Below are 23,805 nucleotides of genomic sequence, written 5' to 3' on the forward strand. Positions count from 1 at the left end.
AAAGTGGGGGTGGGGGTGAGGATGCTGACTTTATAGGGTGTCTGCCGAATTTGTAAATTCAATTCTGAGTGCCCTTGAGCGATCAGGAGAGCAGTACTTTTATTAGGTTGTGGCTATAAGGGGCGGGTTCTGTTTCGCCCTTGCATCCGGAAGAGCTCCTGCCAAGCAGTCACTGGTGCTGAGCAGGTCTTAGCCGCCCCACAGTGCTCCTGGCCGGCGCCCTGGGGCCCTGCTCGGCCCCCTCGGCCCTCGAGGCTGGTGCAGAGAATGCTGCTGCAGCCTCCCGGTCTTCTCTCCTCCCTTCCTCCAGGTGGGCTTGCGGAGCAGCCATCCGAGAGCTGGCCCGAACAGCAGCAGGGAAGAAGCTGGAGAGGGTAATGGGAGCCCCGACCAGTGTTGGGGCACCTCTCTCTCTCTCTTTTATGACATCAAATACACATAGTATAACATTTACCATCTTATTCATTTTGAACTGTCCCGTGTAGTGGTGTTCAGCACATTCGCAGTTTTGTGGAACCATCACCACTCCGTAGATCCCAGTCCTTCTTATCACCCCCATCGGAGACCCTGTTCCCATGAAGCAGGTCCTGCCCACTGCCTGCTCCCCACTCCCTACTCCCCAGCTTTGGGCAGCTCTGTGGCCCTTTGGCTTCCAGTGTCAGCAGTTGAAATAAAGGATGCGAAGCGCTGAGGTTGTAGGTCTGAAGGAAAACTTCTGGTTGAGGGGCGAGGCTGGCTTGCTGCTGGGGAAGAGGGCATTGTGTTGCCCGGGGACCCTGTGGCTTCAGCTTGGGAGGTGAGGATCCTGAGGCCTGGAGGACACAGGACGAGGCTTTGGGAGCTGAGTGACTGGGAGAATGAGTGGGCGCAGGACGCCAGGAAAGAAAATGAAGCTGGGCTAGAAGCTGGGGGTGCAAGTGTGAGCACCCCCTCCCGTGGGCTGTGAAGGGCGGAGCAGGGGCAGGTGCGGCTGGTTGTTTGTGAGTAGGGGCAGCCTATCAGCCCGTGGGCCACCAGGAGGCGCCACCGCAGCCTGTCCCTGCACAAATGCTCAGGCCCGAGTGTGGTCTCCCTGTTCTTAGGGCGCCCAGCTTGGGGATCACTGGCAGAGACGCACAAGGGAGCGTGCTGTGCTTCTGTCTGGCTGTAGTCTGTGGGAATCAGGGCTCGAGGTCCTCCGGGGCGCTTCGTCTATGTCAAGTTGACTGCCGAGCTGCAGGAGCGATTTTTCTAAATGCCAGAATCCTGTGTTTCAGGGAGGGCTATGTGGAGAAGGAACAGAAGGCTTCTCTTTAGTTCATGCCTTTGCTTTCCCATGAGCTTGGAGTTTTACACATAGGCATGTGTCTGGAGACAGTCCTTGACTCACGATGGCTCGACTTATGATTTGGGGACCGTACCGTGGTGCAAAAGCATCATGTATCCAATAGAAACCATACTTTGCATTTAGAATGTTGAGCTTTTCCTGGGCGAGCCACGTGCGGTGCGGTCCTCTTTCTGTGCTGGGCAGTAGCAATGAGCGCAGCTTCCCATCAGCCCTGCAAGCTCCAGTGGAGTGGACACCGATCCTGCAGTGTGCTCATGGCTGAGCTAGGACGTGCCCTCGGTCAGGTCTATTACATGCATTTTCAGTGTAAGGATGCTTTCAACTTTGATGGGTTTTATTAGGGCATAACTTCATTGTAAGTTGAGGAGTACCCTGTATAGCCACACAAATGCTTAAAGGTGATGCTATATCATATAGTCCCCTCCACACACACTTTCCCCTTTCATTTGGCTCCCTTGTTCTCCTCTTCCCTCTCTGTACTCTAATAATTTCATATGCACCCTTCCTTGCACATATATCACCTGTGTGCTTACATAGGGATACGTATGTATCATAGATATGAACGTAAATACTGTTATAGGCCTTGTCTTTGTGGTTGAGAAATGGGATCATATTCAATGCATACTTTTATGTATCATGCTTTTCTCATCAGTGCTTCATGGGAAACCCCTCCAAAGCACTTGTTCTAAGTTAAATGTATTCATTTGAGCAGTTGCAAAATACTGCAGGAATGGATGGATCATAATTGATTTGATTGTTCCCATATCAGTTAGCATTCACTTCAAGTGCTTGCTGTCGTGAGCAAGACCTGCAGCAAACATTTCTAAACCCACTCAGAGATCCTTACATGTGAGGGTACTTCAAAGAGGTCAGGGGAAAATGGAGTTAAAGTTAAGTTTATTTTGGTACAAAAAAGTTTGAATTTCATGCATACAAGAATTTGGTATGTTTTCAATAGATGTGGTTAGATTTCTTTTCTTTTTTTTTTTATTTTTTGACAGGCAGAGTGGACAGTGAGAGAGAGAGACAGAGAGAAAGGTCTTCCTTTTGCCGTTGGTTCACCCTCCAATGGCCGCCACAGCCAGCGTGCTGCGGCCGGTGCACCACGCTGATCTGATGGCAGGAGCCAGGTGTTTCTCCTGGTCTCCCATGGGGTGCAGGGCCCAAGCACTTGGGCCATCCTCCACTGCACTCCCTGGCCACAGCAGAGAGCTGGCCTGGAAGAGGGGCAACCAGGACAGAATCTGGTGCCCCGACCGGGACTAGAACCTGGTGTACCAGCGCCGCAAGGCGGAGGATTAGCCTAGTGAGCCATGGCACCGGCCCTAGATTGCTTTTCTAAATGTGTTACAATCTACATTTTTATAGCAACTTATCTTAAATATTTTTTAAAATTTATTTGACAGGTAGAGTTACAGACAGTGAGAGAGAAACAGAGAGAAAGGTCTTCCTTCTGTTGGTTCACCCCCCAAAATGGCCACAATGGCCGGAGCTATGCTGATCCAAGGCCAGGAGCCAGGTGCCTCCTCCCAGTCTCCCGTGCGGGTGCAGGGGCCCAAGCACTTGAGCCATCCTCCACTGCCCTCCCAAGTCACAGCAGAGAGCTGGACTGGAAGAGGAGCAACCAGGACTAGAACCCGGCGCCCATATGGGATGCTGGCGCCGCAGGCAGAGGATTAACCAGTGAGCCACAGTGCCGGCCCCCTTTTATAGGAACTTATAAGTATACCTTTTTCCCCCACATCCTCAATAGCATTGTAATCAGTGTTCACCCGTCACTCCTAAAAACTTTCAACAGCCCATGGCTGGAACTGAAGCCAGGAGCCAGGAGCTCAATGACTTGAGCCTTCTCCTGGTCTGCCTTAGCAGGGAGCTGAAGTCAGGAACCTGAGCTGGGTATGGAACCCCAGCACTGCAGTGTGGAAGGTGGGCACCTTAATAGCTAGGCCAAGCACCTGACCCGTCATTGTTTGTAAACAAGTAAACAATACCCCATGTCTAGTTAATTTGTATTCACTGACTGCTGGTGCCTTTGAATATCTTATTCTCTGTTTGTCAGTGATCTATCTAGGTGTATGGTGACCCATGTGGGTGTGCAGTGATCTGGGTGTGAGGTGATCTGTCTAGGTGTATAATGATCTAGGTGTGTGGTGAGCCATGTGGGTGTGTGGTGACCCATGTGGGTATGAAGTGATCTATCTGGGGGTGTGGTGATTTAGGTGTACTGTAATCCATGTGGGTATGTGGTGATCCATGTGGGTGTGAGGTGATCTATCTGAGGGTGTAGTGATGTAGGTGTGTGGTGATCCATGTGGGTGTGAGGTGATCTATCTGAGGGTGTAGTGATGTAGGTGTGTGGTGATCCATGTGGGTGTGAGGCAGTCTATCTGAGGGTGTAGTGATGTAGGTGTGTGGTGATCCATGTGGGTGTGAGGTGATGTATGTGGGTGGGTGGTGATCTGTCTGGGGGTGTGGTGATCTAGGTGTACAGTAATCCATGTGAGTGAGTGGTCATCCATCTGTGTGTACAGTGATGTATGTGGGTGGGTGGTGACCCATCTGAGCAGGTGTCTACTTCTGGGCCTTGCCTCCTTGTATCCTCTGCCCCTTTTCTGTCTGGTGGTGGATTTCCCTTTTAAAAGCAGTTTAACTGCTTTTACAGAGAGGGCAATTTGATAAACCCACATTGTTTTTTTTTAGTGATATGACTTATTTATGGGGACTGTGCTGAATCTATATTTTTCTGCTTTGCCGATTCAAGGACATTTTGGCTTGTGAGTTTTCAGGCCCCGCAGACACTGGGCAAACTCAGTACTTCATTTGGCCACAGATGACCATCACTTAGTGCTAGGATGGAGCATGGAGTGTAGGGAGGGAACAGGTCGGGGGAGTGTTGCCATCACCCTGCAGGGATGTAGGTTGCCATGCCTCATTTTTCTCCCTATTTATGTGATTTCTTGTTGCATGAAACCACCCTCAAAGTTCGAACAATGACTTGTTATCTTTCAGTTCTCTGTATTGACGGGGCTAAGTGGGATGGTTTGGGCACTGATGTTGAATGGGATCGTTCACCCGACCGCATGCATCTAGCAGCTGGACTGGGCTGGAAGGTCCAAAAAAGCTTTAACCACAGCCTTGGTGCCTCTTCCGTGTGGATCTTCACCATCCCCTTGGCTAGCCAGCATGGTGGCTGGCTTCCCAGAGGGCAGAAGCAGATATCCATTCAAGATCTGCACTCAGAACTCCTCCTTTGTTGGTTAAGACAAGCCCAAAGGCCAGCCTGGGGCGGGGAGCAGCAGGTAGCTTCTGCTGCTTCATGTGAGATGTGAGATGAGCTCACGGAAAGGAGACGACCTGGTGGTGGCCGGGTTTGGAGACTCTCGGCCACCTTCCCTCACTCCGCCTTGTCTGCTCACCTGCATTGGATATTGTCAGAGCTTTTGATAATTAACAGTTTGTTGAATATAAAGTGACCTGACCAGATAAACAGACATCAAATCCCAGCTCAATCACATAGGAACTGTGACTTTGGACAAGCTATCCAGCCCCTCTTGTGAAGTTTGGAGAGACTTTGAAATAGTATTTATGTAAAGTGCACAGCCAGGTGCCTCGATGAATGTCATTCTGGCACCTTTTCCCCTCCACACCAGCTCCAAGCAATATCATCCAGCGCTACCAGTGCAGGGTCCACCTCGGGACTCGGACCCCACAGCTGTCTGACAGCTGCACGCAGGCACAGCTATGGGAAACAGGAAGGGATAAGGCTGCTGTGGGCCATTAAAATTCTGTCTCCAGTTGGATTGTGCACTGCAACCAGAGCCCTTGCTGAGATTTTTAAGGAGGATGATGACAACAACACTCCCCCTCTTGCACAAATGTCCCCAAAGCTGGCCACAGCCATCGCCTGCAGCCCTTTCAGTGGCCCTGGTTTGAGCAGGACCATGAGTGTCATGGCCAGCCCAGTCTTCCTTCTTGGTCCAGCAGCAGACGAGAAGGTCTGTGAGCCCCCAGGGCAACCCGAGGAGGAAGGAGGCCCCCAGGTGAAGCAGGGGCACGCTTTCCAGGCCGTGCTAGCCTGGCTCTCCACTCTCCCCTCCTGTCCCTTCAGGCACCGTCAGGCACCAGCCTGAGGGCCTCTCGTTTATGTTGGAATTAAAAATAAGAGAAGTGGAGTCCATCTCAGATTCCCCTGGAATCTCGGCCTGCCTCCCTTCCACCACCCCTGGAACACGAGGCTACCCAGGCAGGAGAGAGGATGGGAGGGAAGGCTGTGGCCCACTGCAGTGGCACTCTTACCTCCTGGCATTGTGTGGCTCCCCTCAGCCCTGACCCGGGTGGGGGTTGTGCCTCCAGCTGCAGGGAGGGGCGAGCTACTCACTGGCTCGCTCGAGTCCCCTTGGCCGCCAGTTTGGTCCGAGAAGCCTCCGTCCCCGGAGGTGGGGGCATGCAAGCATGGCAGGGCTGATGATGGGCTTAAGGAAATGAAGTGTGGAACTGCTGCGTGGCTGGAGCTGTGACTGTTTAGACAGAGCCTGATTTCCAGAATCAGGTACGCAGGAGGGAAAGGACCCCCCACTTTCAGGAGGTGCCGAAGCAGACAGCAGTGGAATCTGGCTGCTCTAGAGAACAAGGTCCCACCCACAGGGATCCCGAGAAACTCCCCCTAGTGCTGGAATCCCCAGGTGTCACTTAGGTCAGCACATTCAGGTACAGCCACTGAGGCTACCCTATGGCCACCTTTGTATCCTGTCCCTGGTCCCAGAGGCAGCCCTTCCTGGTGATTTTTTTTTTAAAGATATATTTATTTATTTATTTGAGAGGCAGAGTTAGAAAGAGAGAGAGCTATTCCATTCACTGGTTCACTCCCCAAATGGCTACAACGACCAGAGCTGAGCCAATCTGCAACTAGGAGCTTCTTCCGGACTCCCACGTGGGTGCAGGGGCCCAAGCACTTGGGCCATCTTCTACTGCTTTCCCAGGCCATAGCAGATAGCTGGATCAGAAGAGGAGCAGCTAGGACTTGAACCGGTGCCCATATGGGATGCTGGTGCTGCAGGCAAAGGCTTTATCTCTAGGCCACAGCGCGGCCCCTTTCCTGGTGATTACAGCAGCTCTCCTTGAGCCCTTACAGCAGGTGTTTGCGGTTAATTACCAGGTTCAATGCTCACATCATGCCGCAGGAAGTGTGCTCGAAGCCACACAGATAGCAAATGGCAGCATTTCCCTTGACATGAAGTCTCCCTGCTCCCAAAGCCTCAGTCTTAACCTTTGGGCCAAATCAGGAGCTCCCACACTTTGCTAGCTTTGTCATCGCTCAGGGCGCTTTAAAAAGTACATGATGCCTCCGCTGGACTCTGGGCACGGAGGTGGGGGTGGGGCACAGACACAAGAACGTCGTTGAGTTTCTCAGACTAATGTGCATAGCCGCCGTCCTCCCTTTCATAAAGCCTGCTCTTCAGTCTGCCGGGAGAGCAGCCGGCACAGCGCGATGTACCCATCTCTCCCCAGGTGAGGGCTCTGCCCATGGCTGTGTCATTCCGGCATTTACTTCCAGCGTGGGAGTGACCAGTTGCCTAATCTGAAAATTGCAGTTCCTCGCTCGAGGGGGCTGGGTTCCGTTTATGACACGGCTGCGCCTTCGGCTGGAAATGGAACGGGGAATAGCAGCATCCGCTCTGCTGCTTCCGAGCGGCACGGGGTTGCTCCGGGGGCCAGAGAATTTAAATGGGCTTTATCCCCCAGCCCACCCTGCCCCCAGCACGCTCAGCCCTTTCAGATGCCCCTAAGCCCCCGCTCAAATGCGGGACTCTTGGCCACAATAAATAATTACATCCTTCGAGTTGGGCTCTGACTCCAGATAGTAGTAATCCAAGAAAATCCAATAATGACAGTTGCATTAAGATCCTTCTTCCAGGCTGAGCTGAACATCTGTTTAGACATATTTTTAATCGGCAAATGCTTCCTGTGTTGAGTCCTCAGCAAATTAAATTTCTCACTGGACCGAAGGGGAAACTGTCATTCAATAACCCATCTCTGGAAATTACACCCCAGCCTCTTTCCAGGTGCACTTAAGATTTTCCCATGCTGACTCGGCTGCAGAAAACCGACCCTGGCATTACCAGGCCACGTGCATGTGGAGCGCAGCCTGTCCGAGCACCAGGGGACAGCTGCGTGTTATTCCCTCAAACGGAGAAGTATTTTTGCCCATTCTCCAAAGGAGAGTTGGCAGCAGATGAAAATTAAGAGACTTGTTGAAAACCATGTGGGAAATGAATAACAAACTTCCACTTGCTCCACCGCTGCCTGTGATTACTTAAGACGTGATGATTCTCAGGATGTAAACATTAAGGGCCTCGGCGTTGCCAACATTTTAGAGAGGTTTCCGCCACAGAATTGTTTGGACTGTTGGGCTGTTTATTTTTAGAACAGTTCACCCATTCTTTCATTCATTCATTCAGATTCCAAAAATACTGAATGCTTGCTACCACCTGGGCACCACGTAGGGTGTGGAGCAGAGGGTGGTGAACAGGCAGCCACATCTTGCCGTCTTGCAGAGAGCCACAGAGGGAATCTTGGTGCCACTTGTTTTCTAGAGCCGGGAACGCAAATCAGAGTGCTGGTTGGGGTCAGGCAGGTCGTGCGGTGCGGGTGGTGTCGAAATAGATGAAGTGGGCCGGATGGGACTGTGTGGAGGGGGAGAGATGCTAGCAAACAAGAGGACACATGTTCTGACTCGGGAGCAGGTGCTCTTGCACTCCCCCGGGTTGTGCCATGACGGAAGATGGACCCACTGTTGCCAGATCATTCCATTTTTAGAGAAAAAACTAGAAAATCCGGATTGCTATGTGAAATCCCTTGATTTTTAAAAGTTGGCTCCTAATGTGAGATTTTTAAAAAAAACATAGTGTGGGCCAAAAATGTCCAGGCCAAACAAAACACATCTGTGGGCTGGGTTTATCCCAAGACTGCAAGTGTATGACTTCTGTTCTAGAAATTCTAGAAGTAAAACAATCAATTTCAGGTTTAAAATGATGTTACATGCCAAATTTCTGAGCCTGGCAATCTGACTAACTGAACTGGTAGGGACCTCTTACATAGCTATAGAAATGTTAAGAAAAAAAGGTAATCTTTCCCCTAGCCAAATTGAAGATGTGGAGTGAAGTTCAAGGGGAAGAAGGTGCACTGCCATGATCAGATGAGAACAGGAAATGCAGACTCCTGGAACTAAGCTACAGAGGGTGGGGAGACCATGCAGATGCCACTGAAACTGGACTGGCACTCGAGGGGCAGGGGCTGGTGTTCTAATGCCCATGTGCTACCCATTCACGTACAGAAGATAAACCCTTGGTCCCATGCGAGGCAGGAGCAGAGACGGGCATCCTGCGTGAAATGACTGCCTCTGCAGGGCTCAGAAGAATGGCAGGAAATCTTGGGGCAGGCGCTGGGGCACAGTGGGTTAAAGCCCCACCCTGCAGCACTGGCATCCCATATGGGTGCCGGTTCAAGTCCCGGCTGTTCCACTTCTGATCCAGCTCTCTGCTATGGCCTGGGAAATCAGTAGAAGTTGGCCTAACTCCTTGGGCCCCCACACCCACATGGGAGACCTGGAAGAAACTCCTGGCTCCTGGCTTCAGATCAGCTCAGCTCTGGCCATTGTGGTCATTTGGGAAGTAAACCAATAGAATGGAAGACCTCTCTCTCTGTGGCTCTACCTCTGTCTGTAACTCTGTCTTTCAAATAAATAAAATAATTCTTTGAAAAAAAAGAATGGCAAGAAATCTTGCTGTCTTTCTCAGGCTCTAAGTTGGGGCAAATATTTTTCCTATGAGAAACTGAATCCCAAAGCTTTGTTCCTCGTACATGTGTGAGTTCTCAAAGCATACTTTCTGCATAAGAGAATCAAACTGAGAAATGCATGTAAGAATCGATCTAGATTCTTAGAATCCCAAGAGCTCTGGGAATGCAAAAATGGGTCTTGCCCAAGACTCAAGGCCTATGGGGCTCTTACGAGAAAGGAATAGTCTTGCCTCGACTTGAGCTTAAAATAAAACATCAGAAACACAAAAACTTAAGCCATGAGGGAGGATTAACAGACACAACAGATTGGAGAACTGGCACCCCAGGATGTAGAAATGATAAAACCATCTGAAGAAAATGTTAATAAATATAACTTCTTGAACCACTACCTGCTACCGCTCAGGGTATGCTTTAGCAATCAGGAGCTGTGCTGAAACTCAAACCTAGGCAGTGAGATATGGACCCAGGCATCCCAGCTGGCATCTTAACCACTAACCCAATACCCATCCCATAATAGATGTCTGAGGGAATAAAGAGTCAAAGGGAAAGTTTGGGAGAAAGGCACAGGATGGCAATGTAAAAAAAAAAAAAGACATTTGAAGCAGCTCTAAATAGGTCTTCCATAAGTGATATCTGTAAAGTGATATCTGTATTCACAGAAACTGAAATAAGTAGTAAGTCACACACAATTAAATGAAGGGAATGAAGTAAAGTAGAAAATAGATCTAAGGAAACTGCACACATTTCAGACCTGAGAGATTAAGAGTCATACAGTATAAAAGAAAGTGAGGAGACATGGTGGAATGAGAAGGCCATGCCAAGATGGCCGCTGGCAAGCAAGCGTCAGTTACTCAGGAAATGGCTTAGGAACCCACCTGGCAAAGGAGCCTGCCTGGCAACAGGCAGTGATTGGTTATGGCATAAGCTGCCCCTTGACCAGATTGGCTGCCTTGGCTGTATAAGCTGCTGCACCAGCTGAAATAAATGAGTCTGCAGGCTGCTTTCCTCAAGCCTGCTTTCACCCAACTCCCCGTGTCTGTGTGGTGACTCCGCACCTCTTGCCCCCACTGCGCTCTTCCTCTCAGAACGAACCCACAGCAACACATTTCAGCCCTGAGAGATTAACAGTCATACAGTATAAAAGAAAGTGAGGAGACATGGAAGATAAAATGACAATGTCCAGTATGGAATAACAGGAATTCTAGAAGGTGATAGACCTCCCAATGGGAGACAGCCAGGGAGCCCATGGTCAAATGCATAATGAATTAGAATTTTCTAGAACTGAAGAAAGGTGTGAGATTTCAAGAACTGTAAGAGCCCAACGCAGAATTAAAACAAAGCCTTTTCTAGACACTGGTAATGATGCTGAGGAACACCAAAGACAAGGGGCAAAAGGAAACAGAACAAAAGATCCCGGGTGGAGCAGTGGCCACGAAACTGAGAAGCCACCTCCCACTGGCATCAGTGAAAGCCACAGGGCATTGGAGTGCTGCCTTTGACGTGCTGGGGAAGAAACCTGCCAACTTAGAACACGGACCATTCCCAGCTAAGCTTTGTTTCAGGAGTGAGGACAAAAGTATTTACAAAGACCAAGAGAAGTTTTAGCCTTCATGAACGAGCACTAACACAGGTGTTTTTCTGGAGGGAGGGTGAGAGGCAGGGAGGAGCAGTCAGCAAGGAAACAGTGAAAATGGATATAAGTCTAAATTGTGAGGAAGCCTCTGATATAGAGACAGATTTGGGAGTTTAAAAGCAAGTAAAGAACAAGAGGAAAATGTGAGGGTCTTTTTATAAATTAAAGTTGTTTGAGGAATGGTTTGTCTCTCAGCATGCAACTGGCCTGCTTTCTTCAGATCTGTTTTCTAGTTCACTGATTCTTTATGCGTTGTTAAGTCAAATATGAATGTTCAAAATTAAAAGCAATATTAAAGAATAGAAAGTAACAGATAAATCATAAAAATGTCTTAAGCTGGTAGAAAGCAGTAAAGGAGAAAGAGAGGAGGAAATTGGAAGCATATGTTTCGCTGAGGAGTTAAGACACTCATGTTCCACATGGGAGGACCTGGCTTCAATTCCTGGCCCCAGCCCCTCACTCCAGCTTCCTGGTGATGCAGACCCTGGGAGGCAGTGGCCATATCTCAACCAGTTGGGTTTCTGTCACCCATGTGGGATGTCTGAATTGCATCCCTAGCTTTTGGCTAAGGCCTGAGCCCCAGCCCCTACCATTGTGGGCATTTGGAGAGTGAACCAGTGGATGGGCACTCTTCCTCCCTGTCCAAGCACCTTTCAAATAAATAAACATGATTTTAACAAGACTCAGAAAGGAAGTAAGTCCAGTTATATCATAAAATAAAATAAATGTAAAACAAACTAAAATGTAACTCAGCTGCTAAAGGAGATCCTTAGCTTGAACAAGAAAAAAAATCTAGATATTTTGAAACACCTAAAACCTAATTAAATTTAAATGCAGAAATCCTCAACAAAATATTAGCAAATGAAATCCAACAATGTTTAAAAAAGAATTATACACCATAACCAAGTGATATTTATTCCAGGTATGTAAAACTGTTTGGACTGGTTCAATATTTGAAAATTATCCCAAACAACTCATTTTATCAAGCAGATAAAAAAGAAAAATCTTGTGATCACATTTATTGATGTAGAAAAAGCATTTAATGAAAATCTACCACCCATTCATTATAAAGACTCAGCTAATTGGGAATAAAGGAGAAATATTTTAACTTGATACAAGATATCTACAAAAACCTAGTTTACATCATACTTAATAGTGAAAGACTGAATGTTCTCTCCCTAAGATCAAAAACAAGGCGAAGGTACTCATATTCCACATAGTTCTGGAATTTCTAGACTCTGCAATGAAGCAAGAAATTTCTAGACACTGCAATGAAGCAAGAAAAACAGTAGAAGGCATTCAGATCAGAAAGGAAAAAATAAAATTGTTACCATTTGCAAATGGCATGTTTGTCTACATAGACAATTCCAAGGAATCTACAAGAAAAAAAAAAAATCCCCAGGACCAATGAATGAGTAGTAAGAATTCCCTCATGTTTTTATATTCTACCAATGGACATCCAGAAACCAAAATTTAAAACACAATGCCATTTACAGCCACTCCAAAGAAAATGAAATACTGGGACATACACTTAACAAAATATATACAGGATTTGTGTGGTGAAAATTAGACAATATTGATGAAAGAAGGCAAGTTCTAAACAAATGAAGGGTAGTACTGCACCCACCAAACTGGAAGACTCAATATAGCAAAAGTGCTAGTTCTCTCCAAATTGATAGGTAGATTTAATACAATTCCTGTCAAAATCTCAGCGTGTGGGAGAGTGAAAGAGCACACATAGAAAAGCTTATTCTAAAATTTGCATGGGGGGCCGCTGCCATGGCTCACTTGGTTAATCCTCCACCTGTGGCACTGGCATCCCATATGGGTGCTGGGTTCTAGTCCCGGCTGCTCCTCTTCCAGTCCAACTCTCTGCTGTGGCCCGGGAGTGCAGTGGAGGATGGCCCGAGTGCTTGGGCCCCTGCACCCACATGGGTGACCAGGAGGAAGCACCTGGCTCCTGGCTTCAGATCGGTGCAGCTCTGGCTGTAGCGGCCATTTGGGGGGGTGAACCAACAGAAGGAAGACCTTTCTCTCTGTCTCTCTCTCTCACTGTCTATAACTCTACCTATCAAATAAAAAAAAATTTACATGAAGCACACACAAAATTTATATGGGAAGACAGCAAAAACAATCATGAAAAACAAGATTGACAAGGGAATCATCACTTTGCCCTGTATTAAGGCTTTCTGTATAGCTGTGGTAACCCAGGCATTCTGGTATTGGCAAAGGTATAACAAGTAGATCGGTAGAATAGAGTACAAAAGCCAGAAACAGGCTCAATTACTGCCTGACCCAGTAATTCCTCTTGTGGGTGATTATCCCAGAGAAACGAGCACTTCACTCAAACACCCATGCACGGGAGCAGGTGACTGGCTGAGTTGCTATCAGGATGCTTGTTGAGATGCCCACACCCATGTCACAGGGCCTGGGTTTGATTCCTGGCTCCAGCTCCTCATTTCCTGCTAATGGGGACCCTGGGAGGCAGCAGGGATGGTGTTTCTGTCACCCATGTTGGAGATTTAGATTGATTTGCTGGCTCCTGACTTAGGTCCTGGCCAAGGAGCTGTTGTGGGCACTTGTGGAGTGGACTAGCAGATGGGATCTGTGGTGATGGAACTGTTCATAATTATTAATATGGTAGTGGCTTTACAAACCCATACATGTGATGAAATTGTGTAGAACTATGCATGCATATACACTCACACACAAATGAGCACACATGGAAAATGCTGAGGAAATCTGAATGAGATCATTGGATTGTATCAATGTCCTTATGCGGATTATTCTGTTGTACTGCAGAAAACAGTTTTACCCTTGGGAAACTGAATAAAGCGTGTACAAAATCCCTCTGTATTATTTCTTACAATCATATGTGAATCTATAATTATTCTCAATAAAGTGTTAATTTACAAAAACCTATTTCATATTCAACAAAAGATAATATTGAACTTCAGTATTATGATCATTACAAATCTTGTTTTATTGTTTGTTGTGGGAATATGTTTTACTTACAGAATAACATCTGTTGAATGACTCAATAAAAATATATTTACACAAAAAACCTGAAAATAGATAGATGGAAAAATGCCATATGAGGCAAAACTAATCAAACTAAAACTCATTGTAATATTAACATGTGACAAATAAGACCAAGTGTCTGCTAATAATAATTGATAGAATTAAAAAGGAGACAATGATCCAACATAGGAAGCAGGACACACAGCAGACTCATAGAATGACAAGTGCCCTAAAAAGCACTCTGGCCTCAGAATCAGCCCTTAAGGCATTCGGATCTGGCTAAAAAGCCCATGATAGCATTTCAGGCATGGAAAGTCAAGGCACTGTGGCAAAAAATGACCTACATGAAAGATCTCTGTGAGTGAGATCTCGGTGGAAAGAAGGGGCCATCAAAGAAGGAGGTACCTTTCTCTGAAGGGAGGAGAGAACTTCCACTTTGATTATGGCCTTGTCTAAATAAGGTCAGAGTTTGTAGACTCAAGAGGCTTCCAAAGCCTTGGAAGCTCATGAGAAGAGCCTCGGGTGATCACTGACATCATAAATAAGAGTGTCAATTGTTAAATCAACAATGGGAGACACTGTGCACTTGCTCCCCATGTAGGACTTCTGTCCTTAATGTGTTGTACTATGGGAATTAATGGTAAAACTAGCCTTTAAACAGTACTTTACACTTTGTGTATCTGTGTGGGTGCAAACTGTTGAAATCTTTACTTAGTATAGAGTTGATCTTCTGTATATAAAGATAATTAAAAATGAAACTTAATGAAGAATGGGATGGGAGAGGGAATAGGAGGTGGGATGGGTTGGGGGTGCAAGAATGGGTATGGGGGAAGAACCGCTATAATCCAAAAGCTGTACTTATGAAATTTGTATTTATTAAATAAAAGCTTTCTATAATAATAAATAGATAAATAACAAATATTAACATGTGACAAAATAATCTTTATTATGGATAAGCATTATTGTTATTATATAGAAGGTCATTAGCAATAAAAGGAACAAGTCATTTGGAACATTTAACAATCCTAAATTGTTTTCTAACTAACATGGTCTTGAAAGATCTAGAATAAAACTTAAGAATAAAGGGGAAAAAGACAATTCACAAACTTAATTAGAGATTATTTACAGCACTTTTCTCAGTAACTAATAAGCCAAGGAGCCAAAAATATTTGTAGGTGATTATTTGAGCAACACTTGTACCTTCACCCATCAATTAGACAATATACATTATTTCAAGAACACATGGAGCATACATAAAAATCAGTCAGGGGGACCTGCACTGAGGCTCAGTGGGTTAAACTGCCACCTGCAAGACTGGCATCCCATTCCAGGCATGGAAAGCCAAAAATGTTCTACGTGAAGGATCTCTGTGAGTGAGACCCCAGCAGAAAGAAGTGGCCATCAAAGAAGGAGGTTCTTTTCTCTGAAGGGAGGAGAGAATTTCCACTTCGCTTATGGCCTTGTCTAAATGCCGATGGAGATTGTGGATTCAAAAGGCTTCCATAACCTAGGCAGCTCATGTCAAGAGCCTCGGGTGGTCACTGATGTCATCCATAAGAGTGTTAATTGGTAAATTAACAACAGGAGTCATTGTGCACTTACTCCCTATGCAGGAGCTCTGTCCTCAAATAGTTGTATTATGAGAGTAAACTGTAAAATTTGTTCTCAAACATTGTGTATGTGTGTGTGCAAATTATTGAAATCTTAGTATAGAGTTGGTCTTCTGTGTATAAAGTTAATTAAAAATGAATCTTAATGGAGAAGGGGAGAGGGAGTCAGTGGAGGGGTGAGAGTTTGGGTGGGAGGGCAGGTATGGTGGGAAGAACAACTGTGTTCCTAAAGTTGTACTTATGAAATTTGTATTCCTTAAATAAAAGGTTTCTTTGGCAAAGGGTGAGGGGAGACTGGCATCCCATATAGATGTCTGTTCCTGTCCCAGCTGCTCCACTTCCAAACCAGCTCCCTGCTAATGAGCCTAGAAAAGCAGTGAAAGATGGCCCCTGCCACTCACAAGGGAGACCCAACGGAGTTCCAGGCTCCTGGCTTTTACCTGGTCCAGCCCTAGCTGATGCAGCCATTTGCGGAGTGAACAAGTGAATGCTGAAAGATCTCTGTCTCTCCCTCTCTGTCTGTCCCCCTCTCTCTGTAACTCTTTCAAATAAATAATCTTTTTTAAAAAATCTGCCTTGGTAATGCCACTCTTAGGATCATTGGTTACTATCATCACTCTGTCTTTTATGACCTTGTCTAAATATGATCAGAGTCGGCAAACTTGGAAGGCTTCCATAGCCTTGGCATTCATGACGAAAGCCTAGGGTGGTTACTGGCACCATAAACTAGAGTGTCAATTTGTTGAGTCAACAACAGGAGTCACTGTGCACTTGCTCCTCATGTGGGATCTCTGTCCTTAATGTGCTGTACATTGTGATTTAATGCTATAACTAGTACTCAAACAGTATGTTTCACTTTGTGTTTCTATATGGGTGCAAACTATTGAAATCTTTATACTAAATTGATCTTCTGTATATAAAGAGAATTGAAAATGAATCTTGATGTGAATTGAAGGTGAGAGGGAGCGGGAGAGGGGAGGGTTGTGGGTGGGAGGGAAATTATGGGAGGGGGAAGCCATTGTAATCCATAAGGTGTACACTGGAAATTTATATTCATTAAATAAAAGTTAAAAAAAAGAAAAAAAATAAAAAATGTTAAATAGAAAAAAAATATGCCTTGTACTAAACCGTGAAAGAAAACTCTAAATACCAAAGAATTGATATCTTGAAGCATGGGCCAGCCATCTGTGTTCCGCATGCCAAATCTTACTGTCTGTTATGACAAACAAAGTCTATTGGAACACAGCTTTCCCATTCATTTGCATATTGCCTACAGCTGCTTCCTCCGTTGTAAGAGGGAACATGTGCCCCACTGATCTCACAGGGTTCACTATTGACCTTTTGCAGAAATGTTTGCCTCGTAGAGCGGCTACTTGGAATACAGTCTTTGGGATCTGTGACATACAGAGAAACAAATGTGTAGAGGTATAAAATTGCACATCTAAATAATAATAATAGCAAGGAAGAGATTCTAAATGGAACTTACAGAATACATTGGTATCTAACCTTGAAAATGGACAAATCAAGGTGTGTGATGAGGTAAAGAGGAAGTTAGAAACTTGAGTGTTAAATGATAATATTAGAACATAAGAAAGGTTGAAGTTAATGTGCTAAGCATTTAACCCAAGAAGCTAGAAAATAATGGGTTTGTGCCATAACAATTTCTTAGAGAGAAACTAGTCTTTTGGACAAATATTGTTGAGACAACTTGATATCCATATGCAAAAGAATGAAGTTGGACCATAAAGAAAAATTAACAAAAATATATCAAAGACCTAAATATAGAAGCCAAAACTAGAGAACTCTTCAAAGACAACAGATCTAAATCTTTGTGACCTTGGATTCAGTTATGGTTTCTTAGATATAACACCAAAAGCATTAAACAACGAAAGAAAAATAGATACATTGGATTTTATCAAAATATAAAAACTTCTGTGTTTCAAAGGATGCTATCATGAAAGTAAAAAGATGGGCCGGCGCTGTGACGTAGTAGGCTAAGCCTCTGCCTGTGGCACCAGCATCCCATATAGGTGCCAGTTAGTGTCCTGGCTGCTCCTTTTCTGATCCAGTTCTCTGCTAAGGACTGGAAAAGCAGATGGCCCAAATGCTTGGACCCCTGCACCTGCATGTGCTGTGAGTCCATGTATGAGAAATGGCCAGAAAGGCAAATCCATAGCAAAAGAGCAGGTGGCCGGCTGCCAACGACTGGGGCGGGAGCCACGGGGAGTGCCTGTGTGATGGCACTTACACAACTCTGTAACTAGACTAAAAACCACTGCATTGTCTACTTTATAAGACCGACCATCATGATGTGCAAATTTTATCTTAATTTTTTTTTTTTTTACAAAGAAGAAGCTAGGAAAGAAATGTCAGGAAAAGATAAATAATAAGAGAAGGGAACAATAAAATAAAATTAATGAAATTTCAAAAATGAAAACACTGACAAAGCCAAAAGCTGATTTTTAGCGTGTGTGTATTGGGGGAGAAAATATAAAACCTGGAGAGAGACAATGCGCCAAGTGAGGATAACGTGGGATTTCAGGGACTGACAACAGAACCTTAAATGATCTGAAGGGTGACCAATGTGAGTGTGGATCCAGGTGTGTAGCAACCCCAGGTTTCAGGATTCTGGTCTACCTGTTCACCTGTCCACTCGTGCTGTCTCCAGGGCCTGATGCTTGGACTCAGGACCTTAAATGAGGCTCCCATCTGTTTCCTACATTTCTCCCACCAGGGTGCAGATGTGATGAGAGACTGGGAAGAACTGGGGTTAGAGGGGATGCAGCCATAAGGCACTGCTTCTTCTAATGGTCTATCTTGCAAATAATTTTTTTTCTCCACATCACAGACTGGTCCACTTTCTTTGTTGTGCTGACCAAATAATTTCAAAATGTACAACACTGATGGTATTTGGACATGGTAAGGGACTGACTCAGCCTGTGCCCCCAAATGCTGGCAGCTCTGAGAAGGAAGCACACCTCTACTTTGGCCCCACCCAGAGGGCTACGCCTCATGTGGGCACCCCTGTTTCTGTGGCCAGTGGGGCCAGGCCTAGCACAGTGACTGCCCTAGGTCCTCCTGCAGCCTGGAAAGCAACCACCCAGGCACTCACAACCTGAACACGCCGAGCACTCCCTGCACAACCCGTCTCAACCTCCCTTCTACGGCTTTGTGCTCAATACAGTCTTAGCCTTGATTCACAGGGGGAGGCAAAGGTCAAAGTAAAGGGTACCTGACTGTCTTGCAGGTGACAAGGAGAATGCCACGCCTCCGCACAGCCCTGGGATGGTGCAAGCCGCAGCCGAGACCTCCTCTCCTCGGGTTCGAAGAGCCACGACCTCAAGGACGGAGAGGATATGGCCCGGGGGGGTCATCCCCTATGTCATTGGAGGGAACTTCACTGGTCAGTAACCTCAGGTGACCCCTGCTTGCGGGCTGGGTGTTTTGTCTCCCTAGGTTGACAGCACCTCCTAGAAAGGAGTGGATGCCTCGCAGGAGCGCCAAGCGGATGCCGGGGTCACAGCGCTCCTGCCTGCTGAAGTCCCCCGCCCAGAGGCAACTGCGGGTTCTGTTGGGGCTGCGTCCTCAGAGACGCCCATCTTCCTGGGGCTCGTGAGGTGCATGACACAAAACCCTGGTCTGGAGGGTGAATGGGGTTTGCAGGATGGGTAGGTGAGGGCGCATCCTCCCTTCGGAAGGAAGAGCTGAGCAGCCGCACACCATGGGCGGCCTTCTGCTGCCTGATGGACACCCTGGACTTGGTGGGCCCCTGTGACCGGCCACGCAGCAAACAGAGGGGCCAGGAGACCGGGCGTGACTCCCCGGTGCAAGTCCAGCCTCGAGCACGCGCTGGGCAGAGTGCAGAACTCCCTGTGCCTCAGTGCCCTGTTCTCTAAGTGGAGGAGATAACATTTTCTACTCCATGGAGTTGTTTTGCTGATTGAGTTAAACAACATACTTAGGATTTTGTCTGGCACAAACTAATTTTGTAATTATGTGCTCTAAGTTTTATTAGCTTAAAAATACGTAAATCATCTCATGGCTTTCCATTACCATTAGAATGAAACCATAACTCCTGACTATATCTACAAGATCCTTTCCTAAGTAGCCCTGCCTCCCTCTCTTACCCACTCTTTCTTTTTAAAATTGTTTATTTATTTGGAAAGCAGAAAGAGGCAGAGATGGAGGGAGAGAGAGAGAGATCTTCCATCTACAGGTTCACTCCCCAAATGTCTGCAACAGCCAGGGCTAGGCCAGGCTGAAGCCAGGAGCTGGGAACTCAGTCCAGGTCTCCCATATGGATGCAAATACCCAAGTACGTGAGCCGTCACCTGCTGCCTCCCGGGGTGTGCATTAGCTGGAAGCTGGAACCAGAAGCAGAGCCGAGACTCAGACTCCGGCACTCCATTATGGCTTAGGGACATCGCAAGTGGCATCTCCACCACTGCACCAGGCACCCATTCCTGCCTAGTCTTTTACCTACTCCCCCCCCTACTTCATAGACCTGCAGTTTACACATTCAATGAGCAGGGTAGGTGTTTTAAGTTTAGAAAGCTGCTTTCAATACAAAGGAAAAGTTGGGGAGCCCAGGATATTTTGTAAAATCAGTTTTGCCATTGCTCCCAATTTGCACTTTCTGGGTTTGAGTATTTTAGGAAAGTTACATTATATTTTTAGCAAGGGAAAAGTGTCATATATTTCTATTCTGGGTCACCAGAATAAGCGCTTGTGAAAAGTTTTAGAATATTTAAATATAAATAAAAATATTTAGTCAAGGTATATAATGTAATGAGTTGATACACAAGAGGAGACTTCAAAAAGCTCTTGGAAAAATGAAATTGAAAGTACGAGTTTATTTTGATGAGTTTTGAAATTCATATGTACATAGCATTTTCATAATACGTATTTTCCATGTATTACAATTTTTTGCACCAAAATAAACTCTTACTTTAAAAAATTATTTATTTATTTATTTATTTTAAAGTCGGAGTTACAGAGAGAGAGAGAGAGAGATTGATCTTCCGTCTGCTGACGGACACAGCAACAACCAAGGCGGAAGCCAGAAGGCTGGAGCTTCATCTGGGCCTCCCATGTAGGTGGCAGGAGCCCAAGCACTTGGGCCATCTTCTGCTGCTTTCCCAGGTGCATTGGAAGGGAGCTAGATTGGAAGTGGAACAGCCACGACAAAAATCAGTGCCCATATAGGATGCTGGCTTTGCAGGCAGCAGCTTTATCCACTCTGCCACTATATTGGCTCCTCCATGAGCTGGTGAAACCCTCCCTCCATATCTAAAGCAATAATCACAATAGCTTAATTAACATATCCATCACTACTCATAGCTACTGGTTTGGGGTGTTGTGGGGGGCTCATGGTGAGGACACTTACAATGTGCGCTCATTAAATTTCAAGTGAATGCAGTTATTATTAACAGGATTTTTTTACATCAGCCATGCCTTCAACCCTCTGGGGGAGGTATGGCCCCATGGAGGAAGTGACAAGCACCTGCCCTGTCGTTCCAGGAAGCCAGAGGGCCATTTTTAAGCAGGCCATGAGACACTGGGAGAAGCACACCTGTGTGACCTTCGTAGAACGGACCGACGAGGAAAGCTTTATTGTGTTCAGTTACAGAGCCTGTGGGTAAGAGCGCCAGGGCTCAGCCGCCCCGCAGAACCAGGGCGGCGCAGCAGAGGGGCCAAGGGGCCAGAATTTCAGGAACTCCGGGCATTTCCGATGAGCTGTGATTTGTGGAAGTCGAAGGTTGGCTTGAACTGCCTTTGCCCACGGTGAAATCACAGTTAAGTGGCAATGCAGGTGGATCCCAAGGAGGACTGCAGGACGACCTGCCCCGAGTGGGCCCTGGCACCAGGGCTGCGGGGGCCGGATGGGCGATGCTCCCTGTGGAGAAAGGCGCAAGGCAGTGCTTGCCCGACTCTGGGGTCTGTGACCCTGTGATGAAGTGACAGGCGCTCCTGCCTGGAGAGCCAGTGCGTGCATGAGGTGCTTTGACAAAGTCATGGAAAACGGAATGAAAAGATACGTTTATTTTGGTGCAAAGAGTTTGCAAAATCCAAACCCAGCTTTTTTAGAATACACATTTTCATGAGGTTTTGGAAGACCCTTTGCATGCATGGGTGTCAAAATTATTTCACATCAAAATAAGATTATCTTTTCATTCTATTTATGCAAAATTCGAGAAGTAATTTTAGGGGCTCCAGGAGCTTATGGGCTTCCTGCAGGAAGCGTCGAATAAAACAACTGGGTTACACCTAAAGCCGCTTGTTGTGCTCGTAAATGCAAGGGTGATGGGCTCTCCTACCGAAAGAGAAAGGACCCCGCATCCGGGTCAAAAACGGAAGCCCAAGGGCGTGCTCTGCATACGGGATATTGCTGAGGCTCTTAATAGTAAAAGGCAAGAAGGCAGACAGGCAACTGCTAACCAAAGCAAGCTGCCGTCACAATGCCAGTCGTGCAGACAAGGCTCTTGTCTTGTTTTTCTTGTTAAAGCCAGAAAGTGGGGGTTTTAAAAATTTTTTTAAAAAGGCGAAGCTCTTTCCAGTGTGAAGGGAGACAAGGTATGGTGAGGCTATGACTATCCTAAATCTTCATGTACCAAATAGCACAGCGGTCATCGTCTTAAAAGCAGCCTCAGGGAGTTCAGTGGAAATTGACAGGAACACTGGCAGCAGGAGACTTATTTCATTTCCGTCAGCCCAAGGAGATCAGTGTCAAGTTGACCAAAAAATAAGCAGAGCTTCATAGAGGATTGGAAAAATGTAATTAATAGAGTGACTCTATGGGACGACGGGGTTCTGTAGCCTGGTAACACACTGAAGTGCCTTTTGAAGGGTTGTAGACCTTGGCCATCCATTACACAGCAAGAACATCTCAATGGATTCTAAAGGGCAGAAATAGTCCTTGTTTGCAAATCAATAAAACTAGACATTATAGCAAAAATAAAATAAGCATTACTGGTAAGTTTAAAAGCTGCCCCTCCTTTTTTATTTTATAGCTCTTAGGTCAAAAGAAATCAAGATTAAAATTGCAGAATGTCTAGATAATGAGAGCCCTGCAGTTGAAAATGAGGTAAGGCTAAAGCTGTGTCTAGAGGAAAATCCACAGGCCTGTACACCCACATCACGACTTCAGAATGACAGTGAGCTGTTTAGTTCAGAGACGTTACCAAAGGGGAACAGAGAGAAGCCGCCACCCCACGGGAAGATGGACCTGACGGAGCACAGGGCACAGATCAGCGAAGCTATGACAGGGCTGATAAACTCAAGAGTGAAGTATCCGAGTAAGCAAAAAGAGACGGAGCATCTGTGATAGAGGTACAAACGTGAAATCATAGAAACACACAAAATTAGAAAGAGAAAGGAGCAGGTGGCCAGCAGCCTGAGCTGAACTGGAGGAGCGGTTTGCAAAACGCTAGGGCAAGGACTATCACATCTGGGTAATGGCCATGACTGTGAGGTCCCCGTGAAGGTCCAGCAACTCTGATAGACACTGAGGAAGAGGGGAGGCTGTCACCTCCAAAGCACCAAGCACAGAGTGTCATAGGTGAATTCTCTTAAGCCTTCAGGAAATAGGTATTTTAGCACTGCTTACATGATACCTTTAGAGCCTAGAGCAAGAAGAACACTTCTGAATGACTTATAACAATGAAAATAGTTTAGAAGTTAAGGAGAAAGAGCTAATTGGCAAAAAGGGTTCAAAATACATATACCTATATACAAATTTAGGTTGCATTTTAAATGTGTAAAAATAAGATGGGGTAATCATTTGGTATGTTTGGATATTGTAATAATTAGATCTCTGAGGAAAAAAATAAAGCTGGTTTCCTATGTCAATGATTCCTAACATCAAACACTATTCTAGCTGAACAAAGATGTAAGTCTAAAGGAAAAAAGAGAGGAAGACATGTCGGCAGGAAGAAAGAAAGGAAGCAGGGTGGATTTCACGTGTAATCCTGAACTATGGATGGTCTCTTAAGCAGCTCATCATATAATGAAGAAACTTTGTAACACCAAAGCTTTTCCATGGCAATAAGGAAGAAAAGTAATGCATAAATAAGAAAAGTCAAATGAGAAATAACCAAAATATTTTCAATGCTTTTGGCCATCAAAACCAGTTTCCCCTAATTTTCTCTTCTTTTCTTTCTTTCTTTTCTTTTTTTTAAGATTTATACATTTACTAGAAAGGCAGGGTTACAGAGAGGCAGAGGCATAGAGATCTTCCATCCACTGGTTCACTCCCCAGATGGTTTCAACAGCCAGAGCTGGGCTGATTCAAAGCCAGGAGCCTGGAGGTTCTTCCGGGTCTCCCATGTGGGTGCAGGGGCCCAAGCACGTGGGCCATCTTCTGCTGCTTTCCCAGGCCATAGCAGAGAGCTGGATTGGAAGTGGAGCAGCCAGGACTT

General features: G+C 46.1%; 1 protein-coding gene across 1 annotated transcript in view; it reads left to right on the forward strand.

The window, feature by feature from the left end:
• TLL2 (tolloid like 2) overlaps nt 1–23,805 on the forward strand; it is a 137,701-nt gene that overhangs the window by 63,511 nt on the left and 50,385 nt on the right. Inside the window, exons 3-6 of the mRNA XM_062214274.1 lie at nt 311–374; nt 7,427–7,548; nt 18,636–18,791; nt 20,909–21,026. Coding sequence (XP_062070258.1) covers nt 311–374; nt 7,427–7,548; nt 18,636–18,791; nt 20,909–21,026 — 460 coding nt within the window. The remainder of the gene's footprint in view (nt 1–310; nt 375–7,426; nt 7,549–18,635; nt 18,792–20,908; nt 21,027–23,805) is intronic.

This window comes from Lepus europaeus, chromosome 17, assembly GCF_033115175.1.
Source record: "Lepus europaeus isolate LE1 chromosome 17, mLepTim1.pri, whole genome shotgun sequence".
Taxonomy (NCBI): Eukaryota; Metazoa; Chordata; class Mammalia; order Lagomorpha; family Leporidae; genus Lepus; species Lepus europaeus.